We start from the raw sequence: 19,186 nt of genomic DNA on the forward strand, positions 1-19,186 counted from the left end.
GATGGCGGTGACCAGAATCTGTTCAGGGGCTTGCTGCGCTTGCAAGGTCGCTGCGAGAGGGAGCGCTGAACTTTGGACTGCACCTCAGAGGGTGAAGTAAACAACAGGGCTATAAATGTCAGTGTCAGGCACTGGCTTTGTGGAGCTGCCCTGCTAGAGCAAAGAGAGCGAGAGGAAGCAAACTAGTCCGAAGGGGTTGCGTAAGTAGGACTTGATTCTTTTAGTTTGGGAAATGTTTTCTGAGACCGATAAAGTCCTTTCCTCCCCTTCACAATAGGCTTTGTAAAAAGATTGGAAAAAGACATTTAAAAAGATTTTTTAAAAAATGAACAAGAATTTGGGTGTGGTAGGTAAAGTGTCTGGGGAGCACAGTTAGCGCTTTTTGTTGATTTCTGTCTTTTAAGGTGCTGTGCCCAGGGGGAGCTGGAGAAAGGAGTGGCGGTCTTTTCTCTCTGCAGGAGTGTGGTGTTGTGTGGGCAATATTATTTGATTCAATCTCAGTTTTTCCACTGAAGGGTAGAGCGAGGGCAAACGAGGAAAAGCTAATGGATTTCAAAAACAGAGACGGAAAGACGCCCAGCCCTCGGTACTTTAGAGGGGTCCGGGGAAATCGCGAGCAGTTTCAGAAAAAGAGTAGGGAGGGAGCAGGCTCCACCCACAGCACAGAAGTGGTCAGCTTTAGAGAAGGTCCGGCTGTGCCACAGGTGGTCCGTGGGTAGCTTTTGAGTTTAAGTCGGGAATGGGAGCCCTTAGGTGGGCGAGGGGCTTTGAAGTGCTTTTGGTCGGAAGTTCAGAGAGAGAGGCTGTGGGGCAAGGAGTGTGCGTATTTCCCTTTTAGTGTACAGACTAAGAGTGAAAGGCACTGAAGATTGTAACTACTACCCCGTTGTCACTGTATCTAACTTTATTTACCCCCATTCTTTTACATAGCTCCTTGACAGTTAAAGTGCAAAGTTTATTCTACAAAAACAACTTTAAGCAATGTTGAGCAGCCTATTGATTATAACAGGGAAATCTGCCAATGGAAATCCAGCCTCTTTAGTTTCTCCTTTCACACTAAATAATTCTTTTTTTTATATTTTATTGATTTATTGAGCTCTACATTTTTCTCTGCTCCCCTCCCTGCCTCTCCTCTCCCCTTCAACCCTCCCCCAAGGTCCCCATGCTCCCAATTTACTCAGATAATTCTTTTCATTAGAAATATAGGTGAGGGAAATCATTTCCTCACTCATGTCTGCCATTGAGCGGTCTATTTCATGGTAGACTATCAAGGGCCATCTTCATGCTGGCGATTCTGTAACGACTGAATTTAATTTACTTTTTTGAGAGGTGTGTGTGCTAGAGATTGGACCCAGAGGCTTGCATATTTCTTCGTTTAAGAAATATGGACAAGCTAGATTTCCTATTAAGAAGCTGAACGACTTGTTTTGATGCTCACTTTACTGTCCCAGAGCACATAGAAAACTGGCTGCTCTAGTTATTGCAAGGTGAAACATTTAAAAAATATCAATGTACTCCAGTGGCGGAGAGACCCTACTTTGGACTGGGCAGAATCAATATGAACCTGCTTTTGTGGACTGTTATCTGTGTGGTCGTAGACAAGGCACCTGCAGTCTCTCTGAGCCATAGTTGCCACAGCTGCAGGAAGGGTATAATCTTCCCAGGCGCAACTGGCGTATGTAAGCGTGCTTAGCACTGTTTTGGCTTTATAGTTCTAGAAAAACTGAGTAACTGACCAATATAAGAATAAACCCATTATTATTGAAAATACCAACCTATAGGAATTTCCCTAATTAATTGTCAGAATTAAAAATGTGTTAGTACAAATAGCCAAGACGGAGTTAAAAGTGTTCTCCCTCCTCTCTCTCTCTCTCTCTCTCTCTCTCTCTCTCTCTCTCTCTCTCTGACAGGGCCTTACCCTGTGACCCTGGCTGGCCTGGAACTTGTTGTGTGTAGACCTAGTTGGCCTCGAACACACAGAGATCCACTTGCCTCTACTTCCCGAGAGCTGAGATTAAAGATGAGCACACCAGACCCAGCTCTCCTTCCTTTCTTTCATTCTTTCTTTTTTGTTTGTTTTTTCAAGACAGGGCCTCACATGTAGTTCTGACAGTCCTGGCACTCACTATATAGAACAGGTCAGTCTCAAACTCAGAGATCTGCCTGCTTCTGTCTCTTGAAAGCTGGGATTAAAGGTGTGTGCCACTTTACACCTGCCCCCCCCCCTTCTTTAGTGAGCCTCTTAGGCCAGATTTTTCTTGGAGAGGGCAGTCTCACTACATGCCTGAGTCTGGCTTCTAATTTGAAATTCTTCTGCCTCAGTTTCCCAAATGCTGGAACTGTAGTTGTGCTGCTGAAGCTAGCTACGTATGTATTCAGAAGAACTGAATACCTTGAGGCATATTTTCTCCAGACAGGCCTGGAATTTACCCTGAAGTCAGACTATTCTTGAATTCAGAGGCATTCTTCCGCCTCAGTGTTTTCGGTGTTACCTTTACAGGCATGGACCCCCACACCTGACTTCTTTTGTTCTTTTATCAACATGACTCTGCTGTGTGGATCTTTTTTTAAAATTATTTTTGCACATTTTCATCATGTCTCTAAATTTACCATAAAAAGTTCTGAGAGAGTCGGGCGGTGGTGGCACATGCCTTTAATACCAGCACTTGGGAGGCAGAGGCAGACAGATCTCTGTGAGTTTGAGGCCAGTTTGGTCTACAGAGTAAGTTCTAGGACAGGCTTCAAAACTACAGAAAAACCCTTTCTCAAAAAGCCAAAAAATATCTGAGAGAAGTGGCCCCTAGTTTGGGGGCTATTTCTGTTCAGGTACTTAATATTTTTATAATATTTTAACTAATATTTTAAAATTCCTGGGTAAGGGGGCATCTTTCCATCTGCAAATGTTCTATCTAGTTGTCGGAGCTTCATGAAGGCAGGCATTAGAAACAGAAACGAGTCTAAGATGGGGCAAGGACAATGACTTGTAGTGTTTCTCCTTGGCCAAGATTTTCCTTTCTTGGTGTATTTAAATTATATATGGTGGTAATATCAAAGCAGATAGTCTTTATATTTGAAGAGATTCAAATCCTATATTATCATGTAACTAGACATGGAGAACTAACAAGGCAAAAATATTGAATGTACCCAAGGTGTTTATAAATGTGGAAGGCTTGAACTTGATGTCATAATTTGCTCTTTGCCTTTTGCCTGGGACTTTCCAGGAAAATTTCATGCAAGAAGATCAAGGGCCATTATGAGCCACACTCACACTGTGCCCTGACTCCACCACCATACCCTTTCTTTTTCACATCTCTTTCTGTGCTGGCTCTTTTTAGCCTTGTGTAGAATTCCCTTCTAACATTTGCTAGATTGACAGAGGACAGAACAAAGCAATCAGAATTTAGTGCATCTCAAATGAAAAGTCAGAATGTGTTTGCAGAGTGGATATGACTGCATTAAATAGGTGTCTTCTCCTAGAGAAGTGCCCGGCTGTCCATCAGGCACATTTCCATAAGCGTGCTAATTGCAGTGTCGTGCTACAGAGAGCTAGCTGATTTGTTTGGCCACTCCTCGGCCTTTTTGCTGGCACTTTCCTCTTCCCAGGAAAGTTTAGTGGAAGGAGGTTCACGGCAACGGAATACTGAGCGCAACAAGATGAAGACAGAACCCATAGGCTGGGTTTTAGTTAGTAGGATCGTACCTACTGTGTTTAGAGAAATGCATAGCAATGACTATGAAGTTATTGATGAAGTTCATTCTCTGTTTTATAGGACAACGCCACAATGTGGAGAAGCCTAGGGCTAGCCCTGGCTCTCTGTCTCCTCCCCTATGGAGGGGCAGAGAGCCAAGGCCAAAGCCCTGTTTGTAAGCAACCTCCAGCCTGGAAGATAGGAGATGAAAATCCAATGCTAAACTCTGAGGGCACAGTGACCGTGGTTGCTCTTCTGCAAGCCAGCTGATACCTGTGCCTTTTGCAGGCATCCAGGTAAGCAGTCTTCAAAGGTTTGGAATATCTTTAGGGAAAGGCTATTAAATACAAACAAATGTATGTAAAATGTAATAAAAATAGAAATAATGTAATTATTAAATAATGCTTTTGTAGATGTGTATGTTTATACAACACAAATTTGATGAAAAGACCAGGAAGACAGACAGACAGACAGACAGACAGACAGACACACACACACACACACACCCCACATGGATATATACAATACTACCAAAATATTTACTGTAGTATTCCTGGGCTTTGAATACATTTCCCTTTTTGTGTTCCTACATTTTGTAACTTCTCAGTATGGTTTACCCATGTAAAATTCACTCCTATTAGAGCAAAAGTTCAATATAAGAGGCAGAGGAAGGCTGCCAGCACAGACACCAAACACTAGGATTGTAATAGAAGGTTTTGCTTCACTTAACAATCATAAGTCAAAAATACAGGTTGAGTCACCCATCAAATATTAATTGCACAATGTTCTATATATCTGCAAGGCAAATTTAAATATTTACTAATTCGGGACTCATGTTCATGAAAGCATTTAGTATAAAGCTTCAAGTTTTAGCCGGGTGGTCATGGCGCACATCTTTAATCTCAGCACTCGGGAGGCAGAGGCAGGCGGATCTCTGAGGTCGAGGCCAGCCTGGTTTGCAGAATGAGTTCCAGGACAGTTAGGGCTACACAGAAAAACATAAAAAAAAAGCTTCAAGTTTTAAATAAAGGTGAAAGGTTCAGTTTTACAACACATAGAAAAATTACAATCACTTAAAAATAATAAGAGCTTCACAGAAAATAAAATGAATGTGGAAGGCAGAACAAACAAACAAACAAACTAAATGTCATTGTTCGTTTTGTGTGTTTTCCCCTAGACTGGAAGACCTGCGACTGAAGCTAGAACAGCAGGGATATTCTAACATTTCCTACATTGTTGTTAACCACCAAGGGTCCCCTTCTCAACTCAAACACATCCACCTGAAAAAGCAGGTGTCAGCCCAGATTGCTGTTTACCGACAGGAAGAACATCAAACAGATGTCTGGACTCTCCTAAATGGAAACAAAGATGACTTCCTCATATACGACAGGTGAGCACCCTCCCAGACTCTTACGAGCTATTATTTCCTTTAAAAATTCACAGTGGCGTTCTTCACTGCCCTGCGCCACAGTTCAGTTTTCGTCTCATGTGATTCCTTGCTGTTGGGAACACTTTCGGTTTTGATCCTTCTGACATTGTTCTGCCGTGTTTTTCTCCACAGCTTTCTTCTTCTCTCCCATCCCCACCCCCTCCTCATTCTTCTTCCTTCGTCCTTCCTATTAACATGCCCGTGTTATTCAGAGTGGTTTAGTTTTCCTTCTCTCCCCACTAGACAGTCTGTAAACTGACCTCATCTATTCTCTGACCATACCACATATATCCTAGTGAACTGAAGTAAGTACAAACCCAGATATCTCTCCCACAGTTATCGCCATAAGCATCTTAACTTCCATGACTCAAATAGGAGTCAATTACATTCTTTTAAAACCTATTCCTTAAGCTTTGACCTTTCTGTGAGTTTTCTTGGAGGGAGAGAGGCCGGCACCAGAGGACACAATCCAATACTACTACATTCTGCCTCCAGCCCTTACCCTTTATCTATGTAGTGTTGCAGAACATCACACACATGATCATGTGTGATGGCATTGCTGTCATATACCCTTCAGAAAAGTCTAACAGGCAGTTTGGAACTTCTTGTCATTCACCAAACTCTAAGTCTTGCATTTATCTACCGTGCCTTCATAATCAGTCTCTCAAGTGACTTTCTTGTCACTTTTCCTCTAAATTTTTGCAAAAACGTTCTTTCTCATGTGTTTATTTTCTGATTTGTATTTAGTAATAAAGTATTTAAAATTAAGCATTTGTCTTTGTTTTATATCAAGTATTCAGTTTCAAATTATTGAAGGTTTGGTTTTTATATTTTATATATTTTGAGTTAAAAATGAGTCCACCATTCCAATAGGTAGTTACAGGAAACTGACTGTACATTTCCCTGTCTTAAACAAATGCAGGAATTCATTTGCATAACAGATATAATTTTAAATATTGTGCAGATTAATAATCATACTTTGTAGTCCATACCTGTTTCTGTCTAGATTAATTTACAATTTATGGTCGTATGCTTGTATTTCTTAGCTGAGCATGGAAATTGCTTTTAACATGATCTCTATGAATTTATTTTGTAATCTATGATCAAATAAAACATTGATATTTCGAGAGACTTTCAATACAAATGTTGTCTTCTGGAAAGCATTCTTAGTTGATGCTTGCTTCCTTCTGGTTCTGCCTGAGCTGAGTCCTTACTTTGTCTCATATTAAATATCTTTTCAGCTTTACTTCACTCCTTTTGCCCCCTAAACTTCTAGTCAGTTGTAAAGTACAACTAAAAAGATGATATTTTGGATGATATGTCAGTAAAAGTAGACATTTCAACCTTTTCATTTTGGAGAATGTCGAATTGTAATTCTAGTTATTTTATTGGACTGAAAATGTTCTTATCTCAGCTATGTTCCTTGGGATAAATGAGCTACTGAGCATAGTGCACGCATGTGCTATATACCTGCAATGCCAGCATGTGTGACATTCAATAGACATGCGTTTCAGGCTAGCTTAGACTTCACCATGAGTTCACTATGAGAATCTCTCTCAACTTAAGGGCTGGTGATATAGATCCCTGGCAGAGCACATAATAGGATATGTAAGGCTCGGGTTTGTTTCCCACCCTACAAATTAATAAAGAAGACACTGCCCAAAACTTCCACAGTGTCTTTGTTATGCAATGATTTCTGTTTTTGTGGAATCTGTCTTGCCTGAGCAGTTATGAAAAGCTCCCGTAGTTAGTCTTTGGCAGAATATATGCTAATTAAAAGGTATTTGACTAAGTCATAGTCATTACACACTTTCTAAAAATTATTTTAATGACATTTATAGCATTTCAAAATAATAAAATTAGGATCATTAATCCTGCCATAACCTTACCTGGTATATTGCCTGGGAACTCAATTATATATTCCAATCAAGGAAATTTATTAAAGGCATGGAAGGGGCTTAGCATGTAATACCTAATACAGTCTAGTCTGAGTAGGGTCACACCACAGAGAGTAAAGTAGTTAACATCGCTATTTGCCTTTTAGATGTGGCCGTCTTGTGTATCACCTTGGCTTGCCCTATTCCTTCCTCACGTTCCCATATGTTGAAGAAGCCATTAAGATCGCTTACTGTGAGAATAAGTGTGGAAACTGCTCTCTCACGGTAGGTATTTTTCTCAGTTGTTTTTACTGGGGGATAAGGAGAAAACTTTAAAAATCTACCTAAATAAGTGATCTATCATCAATTATGTAAGAAAATCTTAAACACACATTTTCTGTCATGTAACACTCTTTAAAACATATTTGCAAGACATATATTGCTCCTTCATCTTGAAAGGCTTTAGAGACAAACAAGCAAACAAATCACGGCTGGAGAGATGGCTCAGTGGTTAAGAACACTGGCTGCTTTTGCAGAGAACCTTTGTTCAGTCCCCAGCACCGACCTGGCAGCTCAGAGCTCCCCTCCCCCCAGGCCAGTTCCAGGGGACGCGGTGCCCTCTCCTGGCCTCTGAGGGTACCAGTGCAGATACGCTGTCAATTAAAGTAGGCCATGATGCTATTTTTACCCGACAGAACTGTGTAAAGATTACCAAAGCTTTGGTGAAATTAAAAACATTTTCTCACACATATTGCAGAATGAAAAGCTGCCAGTTTTTAACTGGCATTTTTGAGTGGTTACAAAGAAGCCAGTTTGCTTAGAAAAAAGACTAGATTTGATGACAGGCATGAAAAGTTACTGACGTCAGGATTCCATGTTTGGCTGACTTCACTACAACGTAAGTTTTTCAGTCAGTTTAGTTTTGATTTTACGGAGAGAAATACAGTAGTTTGGCTTCTTTAAACCTTTAATAAAAAATGTAGACATTGAGACCAAGGGCAGGCTCTTTTTTATTAATATACTGTATTATATTTTATATACTATATAGATATAGTATATTAATATAATACAATAACTATATATTAATATGCATATATAATATATACAGTATATGTGATATATGCATATAATATAAACACAACTATTATGCACATAAGCACCAATATATAAAATTAATTAATATTTATATATTATATGCACATATCACATATACTGTATATATATTATATACACACATATTAATATACTGTATTATAGTAATATACTGTATTTCATCAATATACTGTTAACTGTGTCCTAATTAACTTGCTGGAATAACATAAATAATGCCTCTACACCTAACTTTTTTATGCACTCAAGGTAAATCTATGAGCTTGTTAATAAGTGATCTGTAAATTTGTTCCAGAGTCTCGAAGATGAAGACTTCTGTAAAAACGTGTCCTTAGCTGCTGTGGGTGGATCAGCGGAGCCCACCAAAACACATCACCACCACAAACACCATCATAAGCATGGGCACGAGCATCTCGTGAGCAGCGAGCTGTCAGAGAACCAGCAACCAGGAGCACTAGACATGGAGTCACCTTTGCCTCCTTCAGGCCTACACCATCGCCATAAGCACAGGGGCCAGCACAGGCAGGGTCACTTGGAGAGCTGAGACATGCAGGCAAGTGAAGGTGTACAGCTTTCACTTGCTCAAAGGAAGCTTTGTCGGAAGGGGTGTGTAAACCAGCTCCTATGTACGTTGTCTAAGGAGTCAGGGACAACCACCAATAGCTGCTGCTGCCACTGCCGCCATCTCATATTTGAGAAGTCAGGGTCTGCAATCACTTGACAGTGCGCCGAAAACCTCCCATCTTTATGTAGCTGACAGGGGCTTTTTGCGGAGGAGAAAGTCATTGAGTCTTGTCAATGTCGATCACCTCCTGCTGCCTGACAGAGTCAGCCACTAAACCCCACAGAAATTGGCACCACCTGAAGCTGAAATAATAAGGCCAAAAAGTGAAAATGACGTTCAAACTAAATATTTAAAATAAATTGTATGCTCCCTAAGTCAATCTAAAGAGACAATTTCATTTCTAGAAATTTTGCAACCCATTTTTTTTAATCAGTGAACTAAAAGTAGGAATTGGATTTGTGCAAACATGAAGAAATTTATCATATTTGCTACTAAATTTAAAATTTGATGCCATGGAAATTTTGACCTAAATCAGATTTGTATTATGGGGTAACTAAAAAGTGATTGCAGCTTTTGGTTAATATGTCTTTCTTTTTCTTTTTCCCGTGTTCTAATTACATTGATGAGAACAGAAACATAAACTATGACCTAGGGGTTTCTGTTGGATAGCTCGTAATTTAGAATGGAGGAAGAACAACAAAGACACATTTTCCAGTTTTTTCCTTTACTTAAACTCTCAAAACAATAGGAACCTTTATCTTTTTAAACTTCCATTTTAACCAATTAAGTCTTTAACAGACTGCATTTTGAATATCTTCTTATCTTTTTATACTAGCTTGACTTTCACTACATACATTTGTGTATCCTGTTTTCTTCATCCTGTGTTGTATTGTTCTTCTGAACTGTGAGTGACTGTCTTGAAAGACATAACGAAAGAAAAGTATGTTGGTAATCTGCATACTGCTTAAGACAGTATTCCCATAATCAATGATGGTTCAATAGAGAAACTCAGCCCTATGAACCTGAACTCTTTTATGGCTAATACCAATAAGCAAGAATGCAGTACAGAATTGGGCACAGTACGGATTTATCTAAATAAATGCAATTTTAAAAAGCTTAAAAGTGTGTGTCTTTATTATTTAGCATGCTCACATTGAAAATAAAAGTGAATTTTAATGCCTTTAAAGAAACTAAGTTGTAGCCAATCCATAAGGTGCTCTGCTCAAAACCGTCCCCGAGTGAGGTGGGAGTTTTTGGCAGCCGCGAGACGCCGCTCCAGGTCTCGAATAGTGTTCTGGAGACTTGCAATCTCTTTGCTCTTTTCCTCTTGAAGATGTTGAAGCTTCTAAATGAAGCAGAAGAAAGACTGTCATTGCAATTTAGAAGTAAGATTAAGTATAAAGAAAGACAAAACATCAGTCAAAACACACTTGAGGCTTGTATTTTTAAGACTATCTTACTTTGAAAGCCTGTAGCTTCACTTTTGTGTGATTGAAAGGGAAAAATGGTATAAGGATACAAAACTAATTTACTATATTTAAAATAAACATTAGGAAATAAATGTTCATAGGAACACATTGATGCAATTAATTTATTGACGACAGAGTCATGGGACAAAATGCACATACCCTTCTGTAGATACTCTGTGGCAAAATAGTAGCATCCGGATACGACTTTGATTTAGTTTGAACTCTTGCTAGTTTTGTGTCAAACTGAACCAAATTCAAAAAGAGAAAGTTATTAAGGCTGTTGTAGTTCAATACTCAGAAACAATGTTTCTACAGAAAAAGTATACCAGCAACATCCTTTGCTATATATTTTGTAACTGAACACACTCTATATAGCAGATAGAAAAGTCTTTATGAAACAATTTGAAAAAAGAACAAAGACCATCCAAACAAGATTCACCTAGATGGTGGGTTAAAATTGCTTGGGGGCTGTATAAGAGGGTCAAAAGCCTGGGCACTACCTCTAGAGGCATCACGGTACTTTTCCTCTAAACATCATTGCTCTCCCCCATTCCATGTGAGGCATACTCCTGATCTCCGAGTAGAAAATGTTTCCCATCACCACTGCTGTGCTTTTGTCAGGAAAATCCTGTAATCCACAGTCTCAGGAGAAAAGCTCACAGGTCTTTCAAACTTTGAAGTAAAATGTTAGAAATTGGATGTGAGTTAGTCAATTCAGTTGTTTTTTTTTTTTTTTTGGATTAAATTGAGTCAAATTAATAGATTTGTATAGCCTATTCTTATAAGCCATTTTTAAAGCACAATGTTCCACTATAGCTCTTCCTTTTAGATGAACCGTAGTGGCCTCTCAGAAAACTAGATAAGCTTTCCATGAGATTGTGCTCTGGTCTTAGGAGAGAACTGAAGTTATAATGGCGATACACAAAGACATCCGAGTACTAGTCAAATAGTATAATCAGACTAGTCCATTGGCACATCCCAGATAGCAAATAAAATGAAAATTCCTAACTGAGAGATGGTAAGTTGGGAGTACATCTTGAAATAAGACCCGCTGTATTTCAGTTGGCAATCCAGCCCTCTCTGTGGACACACTAGGCTAGGAGGCAGAGGTGACCCCGTCAGCAGCTGTATAACAGCACAGTGGCAGCAACAGCAATAGCAAAATCCCTCTGAAGCAGTGTAACCCTTTCTGCCCCAAGATGTTACCTATAGATACCCATCAAGCACCCTAGGCATAGCAAAGTTCCTGGGAAATAAATAGTAAATTATTTTAATTAAGATCTGTGAATTTTTGCATAATGTAATGTCAAAGTAGAGATGGGTGGAAGTCATGGCATAATACTGGAAGAAGAGGTTGGTAGAATTTAGAAAAGAATGCAAAAGACAAATACTTTGTTAACACATCAGTATCTGTGAGATTCTGACATGTAGTGGAATAGTTCATTGAAAAGAAAGAAGCTACAAAACTTATGACACACTTATTTAAAGTACATTTACAAATGTTTCAAAGAAATTTGGTTTGTCTCTAGAATGTATGTTTTCCTAGAAATATATTAGGGAAATTTGTCTGCTTTGATCCCATATAAAACAAAAGGGTTCCATGATTTCTTCTGGGGAGAGAGAAATGCCAAGAATTTGTTGTACTCTTTCCATGCCGCCATGGTGGCTGTGCGCCTCCTGTGTGGAGTAGATTGTAAAACAGCTAACTCCTGAGGAAGCAATGTCCTTCCTGGAAGTTAGGACCTTCTTTTGATCAATCATATGACTGATAGCCTGCTAACTGAGCGTTGCTCTTGCTAGAGTATGAGAATGTGTGGAGTGTTCTTAGAAGGTTCTATCTGGTCCTGAAATCGATGTCATTGCAATAAGAGACAAAGCGTGGTTTAGACTAAGGAACACACTTCTGTTTAGCAGACTTGCAAGCACTTACTTCTAGATGTAGTTTGAGTATTTCATTTTGCTTTTCCTTCTCTTGAATTCTTAACTTTTCATTTAACTCTGATATCTCCATCTCCTTCTTTATCATTAGTTCTTTGTGCTTTTCTTCATTTAATTCAACTAAGTAAAACAAAAATAAATTTATTTATTTAACATTTCAAAGTTATGTGCTTACATTTATTAATCTTTTCATTTGTTTATTCAGCATGTTTATTGATTATATGTGTACCAGGCATTATCCTAAACATCCATACAGAATACGTGTGTCCTCTGTTTTCACAGAATTTCTGCTTTGGGCTAGGAGGCAGCCATTAGTTATAGCTGTGATTGGGATGGTGCAGGATGAACATGCAAAGTGTTGGCAACTTAGGGGGAAACTATTGCTTTTCCCATCACTGTAACAAAATACCCGACAAGAAGCAACTTAGGGGAAGAAAGGTTTGCTTTGGCTCACAGTATCAGTAGATTCAAGCCACCATGTGGAAAAGACATGTCACAAGTAGGTCTGTGGTCCTGGCAGCCTGCAGTGGCTGCTTGGTCTCAGTGGACCAGGAAGCAGACAGATAATATAAAGTCAGGTTGGACTGTAAACATAAGGTTTCCTGCCCATGACACACTTCTTCTAGGTAGGCTCTACCTCTTAAAGGTTCCACAATCTCCCCAAACAGCACCAATGGGGGACCAACTGTGAAAACAGCCAGTGGGGAACATTTTATATCCAAAAGGTGAGAGAATTGTTAACCAAATTTGGGGGAATGAGCCTAAGATGGAGGGGCCTTTCTTAGGATGCTATCTCTAAGCAGAACATCACATAAATAGCCATTTCTAGGTACAGATGTTAAAACAAATGAGAACTGTTGAGAGACGTGCTGACTCCATCTTAGGAGAAAGAAACAAGAGGTACAAGATGGACTCATTACCCAAGATCACTTTAAAGTGTGGTTTGAATGGGAAACCTGGCTTCACAGCATATTATCTGCATGCATGTGGTACCCTAGACTGTGCAGAGCACATTCATTTGAGGTGTGTGGTTTGGATAAGAATGGCCCTATAGGTTCATGTATTCGAACGCTTAGTTACAGGGAATGGAGCTATTGGTTCACATTAGGCAGAATTAATCGCAAATATGAATGAGACTTAGAACTATTATATTTATGTTGCATAAATATACAAAACTTAAATTAAAATGTATCAAGGTGTGTTCATTCAAGAATACTATTATTGGAAAAAATAATATGCACCTTTAAATTGCTGCACAATATGTCAGAATTCAATAAACTAAAAATGTAAAGTTACCTTTTTTCAGCATATCCTGATAAAGTTTGCTCATTTCAATTTTATGTCCCTCCTCTTTGATTTTCATTTCACTTATGAGTTTTGAAATACTGTTCTTATATTCCTAGACATTAAAATATATTCATTTTCAATGTAATAGTTATAATTTTTGATAATTAAAAAGGTTAAATTCCCAGCTAACATTAATTTTGGCATACAACCATATCCAGTGCTTTTTAATTATACACAAAATAACAAGTTTTATTATTCACAAATATAGATCACAGGTATATAGATATCCTGCTCACATGTGCACCCATTTCCTGTCCCCTCCCTCAGTTGTTTCTTTTCCTCTCTCAAGACAGCCCCTCTTCTGCTGAAGACACACCGAGATTCTGCGTAAGAGATTTTGCCGTATTTTGTTTGACTTCCTCCCTGTTGTGGTGTGAATGTAGACTAACCCCACATGCTCATGTGTTCAGATGCCTGACCACCAGTCAGGAATCCTGTTTTCAGAGATCTTGGAATTGTTAGGAGGCACTTACACAATGTGTAAAGGCTTATCGCTGGGGGTAAATCTTGAGATTCGCAGCCTGTCTCTACTTTCTGCTCAAAATCTGCTTCCTGACAGGGGCTGCGATGTGACCGGTGGCCTCAGTTCCTTGTTGTTTCTCTGCTGTGACCACATGTGTCCCTCCAAACTGTGTGCCTAAAGAAAACTTTTCTTCTTTAAACCATTTCTTGTCAGGTACTTAGGTGTGGCAGCAAAAGTACTGATGTGCTGTCATTACCTTTCCTGTTCCTCCTCCCCACTTCCTTGAGACTCCTTTTTCCTCCACATTGTATTGTACCCCTTCTACTTTGTTCGTCTCTCTCTCTCTCTCTCTCTCTCTCTCTCTCTCTCTCTCATACACACTCAGTCACATACACTCTCACACAAACACTCTTCTACAACACACACCACATTCTCTCTCACACACACTCAGACTGTGTATATATTCCCATTCCTAGCCATCTTACTCAAGTCTTTGTTCAAGATATTTTGTTTCCACCTTCATGTCAAATATATGTGCATGATTTTATGTATTTATATAAAATCTAGGAAGCACAAATGAAAGAAAATATAATGATATTGTCTTTAGAAGATTGGTTTAATTTGTTTAATATGGTTATCTCCAGTTGTATCCATTTCCCTACAAACAACCTAATTTTATTTTTCTTTATAGCTGAAAAAATATCACTGTATATAGATGCATTTTTGTTTGTTTCTCTCTTTCTTATTAATTAATTTCCCCCAGCTTGATCACAGTTTCCCCTCCCTTCCTCCTCTTCTCCCATTCCCTCCCTGTAACGTCTCTCCCTCTCCCCATCCCTTCAGAAAAGTGCAGGTCTTCCATGTATATCAACCAGCCACAGTTTATCAAGTAGCAGTGAGATTAATGGTGAACAGAGCAACCCAGAAGGAGGAAAGGGTCCTAAGAGCAGGCAACTGAGGCAGAGACAACTTCTGCTCCTGCTGCCAGGAGTCCCACAAGAAGATGAAGTCACACAACTGGAACACATGTGCAGAGGACCCAGGTCAGTCCTATGCACGTTCTCTGGTTGATGGTTCAGTCTCTGTGAGTCCCCCGGAGCCCATTTCTAGTCGACTCTGTGTTTTCTCTCTCGTAGTGTCCTTGGCCTCTCTGGCTCCCATAACCCTTCCTCCCCTTCTTCCACAGGACTCCTCGAGCTCTGCCTAATGTTTGGCTGTGGTCTCTTCATCTGTTTCCATCATTTGCTGGGTGAAGCCTTTCTGATGACAATTGGGCTAGGCACCATCTATGAGTATAGCAGAATATCAATCACTAGGAATCATTTCATTGACTTTTTTTTCTATAGTGATGCCCAGGTGACATATAGGATTCTCTCTCCTGAGTGTTTCAGCCAGTGAAGGGCAGGACCAGTTCTCCGTAGTGTTGCAGCTAGTCAGGGGGTGGGGCCAATGCTGTACAGTCCTGTCCTCTTGGCTTTGGTGGTATCAGGGGTCATGAACATCAAAAGAGATGCATCAGAGCTATGAACTCAGACATGGGTCCCAGGAGCAGCCCAGGCCCAGACATCGTCATGGCCCCCATTTCAGCCCACTCAGCTCTTTCACTTCTTCAGATATACCTTTGTCCATAGAATATGAACACAGTCTTTCTCGCTCTCTCTTCCAGACCACACCATATATCTGCTCACCATAATAGTACCCATCTTCCTGGCATGGGCTGGAGCTGTTGCTGGAGTCCCCTCCTGTGCCTCATTTTTTAATATGATTATTTGGTTTGCTGATGTCTAGTTTCTTGAGTCCTTTATATATTTTGGAAATCAGCCCTCTGTCAGATGTGAGGCTGTGAAGAGCTTTCCCCATTTTGTAGGCTGCCATGGTGCCCTTTTGATGATGTCCTTTTCCTTACAGAAGCTTTTCAGTTTCATGAGGTCTCATTGATTAATGATATATATTTTTAAATCCATTACTTTACTGTTGGATATTTAGGTTGGCTCTATAACTTAGCTATTATGAACAGTGCTATAATAAATACTGATGTACAAATAATTCTGTGATATGATGATCTAGAACCTCTTTGGTAAATAGCCAGGAATGGTATAGCAGGGTCATATTGTAAATGTAGTTTTAGTTTCTTGGGAAACCTGCATACTGACTTCCATGGTGCCTGGACTAGTTTATATTTCCGCTAGCAATACATAGGGGTTTCTTCTTGTTCACGTTCTTAGTTACTTTTTCTATTGCTGTGAAGAAACACCACAACCAAGGCAACTGATAGAAGAGTTTATGGGGCTTGCTTACAGTTTAAGAGTCCATGATCATCATGGCAGGGAGATGGAAGGAGGCAGGCAGAGTCCTGGAGAAGTAGCTGAAAGCATATTTTTATTCAAAAGGAGAGAGAGAGAGAGAGAGAGAGAGAGAGAGAGAGAGAGGGCCTTTGTACAGATTTTTGAGCTCTTTGTGTAGTCTAGGTATTAATCCTGTCTGATGAGCAGGTAGCAAAGGTTTTCTTCCATTTTGTAGGTTATTTCATTACTCAACAGTTTTCTTTGCTGTAATAAGACTTTTAACCCCATGAGGTCCCATTTATCTGCTTTTGACATTGTTTTCTGGAGGCACTGCATAAGTTCTTAACTTTGCTCTATCTTGAATTATTTCCCCAAGTTTTCCTCTAACAGTTTTAGGATTTCATGTTTCACACTAACCCTTCAGTCCATTTGGAGGTGATTCTTGTGGAGGTTGGGAAAGTTAGTTAGTTTCATTCTTCTGTTCCTGGACATCCAATTTTCTAGGTCCCACTTGTTGAAGAAGTTGTCGTTTCTCTAGTATCTACTTTTGACATCTTTGTAAATAATCTGTTGCCTAAAGTTGTGTGGTTGTGTATCTGGGTCTATATTTGGATTCTTTATTCTAGTCCGTTGAGCCACATGTTTGTTTTTGTGCTAGTACCATGCTATTTTTTATTACTAAGGCTTTGCAGTATAACTTGAAATTACAGCTGATATTTTGTGCAAAATCATGTGTGCATATATTTGTGAGCATTTTTTTTGACAAACGGTTTATAGTTATTCCTAATATTCAGTGATATTGAGAAGGTAAAACTAAACAAAGACTTCAGAAAAATCTAGATGTACTGGCTGGTGTGTCTATAATTAAATACAATTACTCAGTGAGATGAATGACAGTGTTGTCGACTTGACAGAACCTATAATTACCTGGAAGATAGGCCAGGGTATGTCTATTAGGGAGTATATTGACTATGTTAATTGATATGGGAGGACTCATTTTAATTGTGTGTGTGTGTGCATGTGTGCATGTGTGTTCTGGTCTATAACAAGTGTTGAAACCAAACAAATGCTTTTTTACCCCTCTCCGTCTCCTGGCTGTAAGTGATAAGACCAGTTGCTTCTAGCTCCTGCCTTTTCAACCATGAAGGTATAGTGGATTTTTGATCTGTGAGTCAGCATAAATCCTTTCATCATTAAGTCCTTTTGTTAGTGTCTTTTGCCGCAGCAACATAAAAACAGCCAGGACAACCAGTTTTAAGGCGCATGATCTAGACTGTCATTTGTGCTATTTATCCTGTTACAGAAGTTGCAGGATTGACCAAACCTTTAAGACTTTTAGATGTGATTAAAGCTGGGCAGAGTCAATGCAGGGAGAACCTCAAAGCCGCCATTTTACCCATTTGTGTGTATCCAGGTTTCTAGATGGGCAACTAGAAGAGCCAAGAGAATGTTCCCTATAAATACATGAGGTGAGTAGGTCACTGTTGCTCTAAGAAGCATGAGAAAATTCTATGTACCTTTCCACCTGCAGATGCCACTACTAAGTGGAAGGCATGCATTAATCTGGTAAAATCCATAATTTTACTCCAGCTTCTTGACATAAGGGCTATCATACATGTGGGCTGAGGTAGGAGCTAAATCGGAGGGGACTGGGAGAGATCTTTCTTATTATTTTAGCCTGTGTAAGTCCAAAGGAATAATACCTTCTTTTCCTTAATAATGCCAATCCCTAGGAAATGGTAGTTGGCTGCTTTTTTATTTAGTTTCTGGGAACTTTAAATTATAATGAATAGCTCTGGCTGTGTTCTTGTCTCATGAAACTTACGAATTTTCTATGTGTAATGTACAGAATCACCTAGCAAGTATTTCTATTAAGCATCTTCCATGTTTGTTCCTAAGAAGTGGTTCTCCATGAGTTTTGGTTTTAGCATGAGGGTCTATATTAGTAAATTATCATTGTATTGAGGCCATATAAGAAGTATACTTTGGGCAAGTTGTTTAAAAAATTAAAAATGGATTGTGGTGCTTTATACTTTTCATCCCACTGAGTTATATATATGTTGAAGGAGCATGGTCAGTCCTGAAGTTTTAGAAGGGAAAAGGGTAACATTTTATGTTTCTCTACCTGGACTGCAAACTGACTCATCATCTATCGTGGAGCTCGGCAGTTAAGATTTGGAAAGGAGCAGGGAAGAATTAAGGAAGGAGAGGAAAGAAGAACAGAGAAAAGTATCACAGAGATACTTAACTGGAAGTCTAAGTCCTCCAAGAGCACATGCGGATGCTTTTTCTTACTGGTGGGCATGACTCAGACAGAAGTCCCAGGTTGGGTGCTAAGACAAGCAGTGTTTTCCTTAAGAGCCTGGCACACAGGAACTCATCAAGTTATAAGAAGATACTTCAAGCTAAGCCTGTACAGACTCAACATGAATTTTGGAGGTCTTTGAGTTTGATATGTTGGTTCTTGGAAATGAGAAAAAGGTTATCCAACAAACCACCTCAATGGATAGGTGGCTGGGAATTAGCATTTTTTTTGCCTTTTGCATTTTTGAGACACTGTGCTACATGTTCTGCAGTTCATATCACTACACTGTTTTTGAAGGATGGAAGTCAATGTAGCAGAGTATAATGATCACTGGAAAGAACTAATGTGTGCTCTACATGAAGTCCCCCCATTATTTGGACGCTGTGATGATCACCCAAATGACAATGAATATAGACTCATTCTTTTATAGTAAAAGAATTAAAATATTCTATTAACTAACAGAATATACTCTAAAGTTAGTCTATTAGCACAATTGAAAACCATGTAACAAAATAATTACATTTCTTCCTGGTAAAAAGAAACAGTGTAAGTAAGTAAGTGTGTAAGTGGTATTAGTGCATTATGTTTTGTAAAAAAGTCTACAAGTTACAAAAGTTAACATTCATTTATTAAAGATTTTTACATATATAACATATATATTACACTTACATAATTATAATATATATATATATATATTACACTTACATAA

The 19,186-nt window shown here is 39.2% G+C and overlaps 2 protein-coding genes across 2 annotated transcripts in view; one reads left to right on the top strand and one right to left on the bottom strand.

Annotated features, from left to right (window-relative positions):
* Selenop (selenoprotein P) lies at window positions 1-9,792 on the top strand. Its single transcript, XM_048428374.3, has 5 exons — window positions 1-200; window positions 3,771-3,985; window positions 4,867-5,079; window positions 7,163-7,280; window positions 8,401-9,792. The coding sequence occupies exons 2-5, from the start codon at window positions 3,783-3,785 to the stop codon at window positions 8,968-8,970; spliced, it is 1,104 nt and encodes a 367-aa protein (XP_048284331.3). The 5' UTR covers window positions 1-200; window positions 3,771-3,782; the 3' UTR covers window positions 8,971-9,792.
* Window positions 8,884-19,186, bottom strand: part of Ccdc152 (coiled-coil domain containing 152) — a 26,037-nt gene continuing 15,734 nt past the window's right edge. The window contains exons 6-9 of the mRNA XM_048428388.3: window positions 13,374-13,476; window positions 12,070-12,197; window positions 10,299-10,382; window positions 8,884-10,015 (exon numbers count right to left, since the gene is read on the bottom strand). Coding sequence (XP_048284345.3) covers window positions 9,893-10,015; window positions 10,299-10,382; window positions 12,070-12,197; window positions 13,374-13,476 — 438 coding nt within the window. The 3' untranslated portion in view covers window positions 8,884-9,892. The remainder of the gene's footprint in view (window positions 10,016-10,298; window positions 10,383-12,069; window positions 12,198-13,373; window positions 13,477-19,186) is intronic.

This window comes from Myodes glareolus, chromosome 15, assembly GCF_982192425.1.
Source record: "Myodes glareolus chromosome 15, mMyoGla1.1, whole genome shotgun sequence".
Lineage (NCBI taxonomy): Eukaryota > Metazoa > Chordata > Mammalia > Rodentia > Cricetidae > Myodes > Myodes glareolus.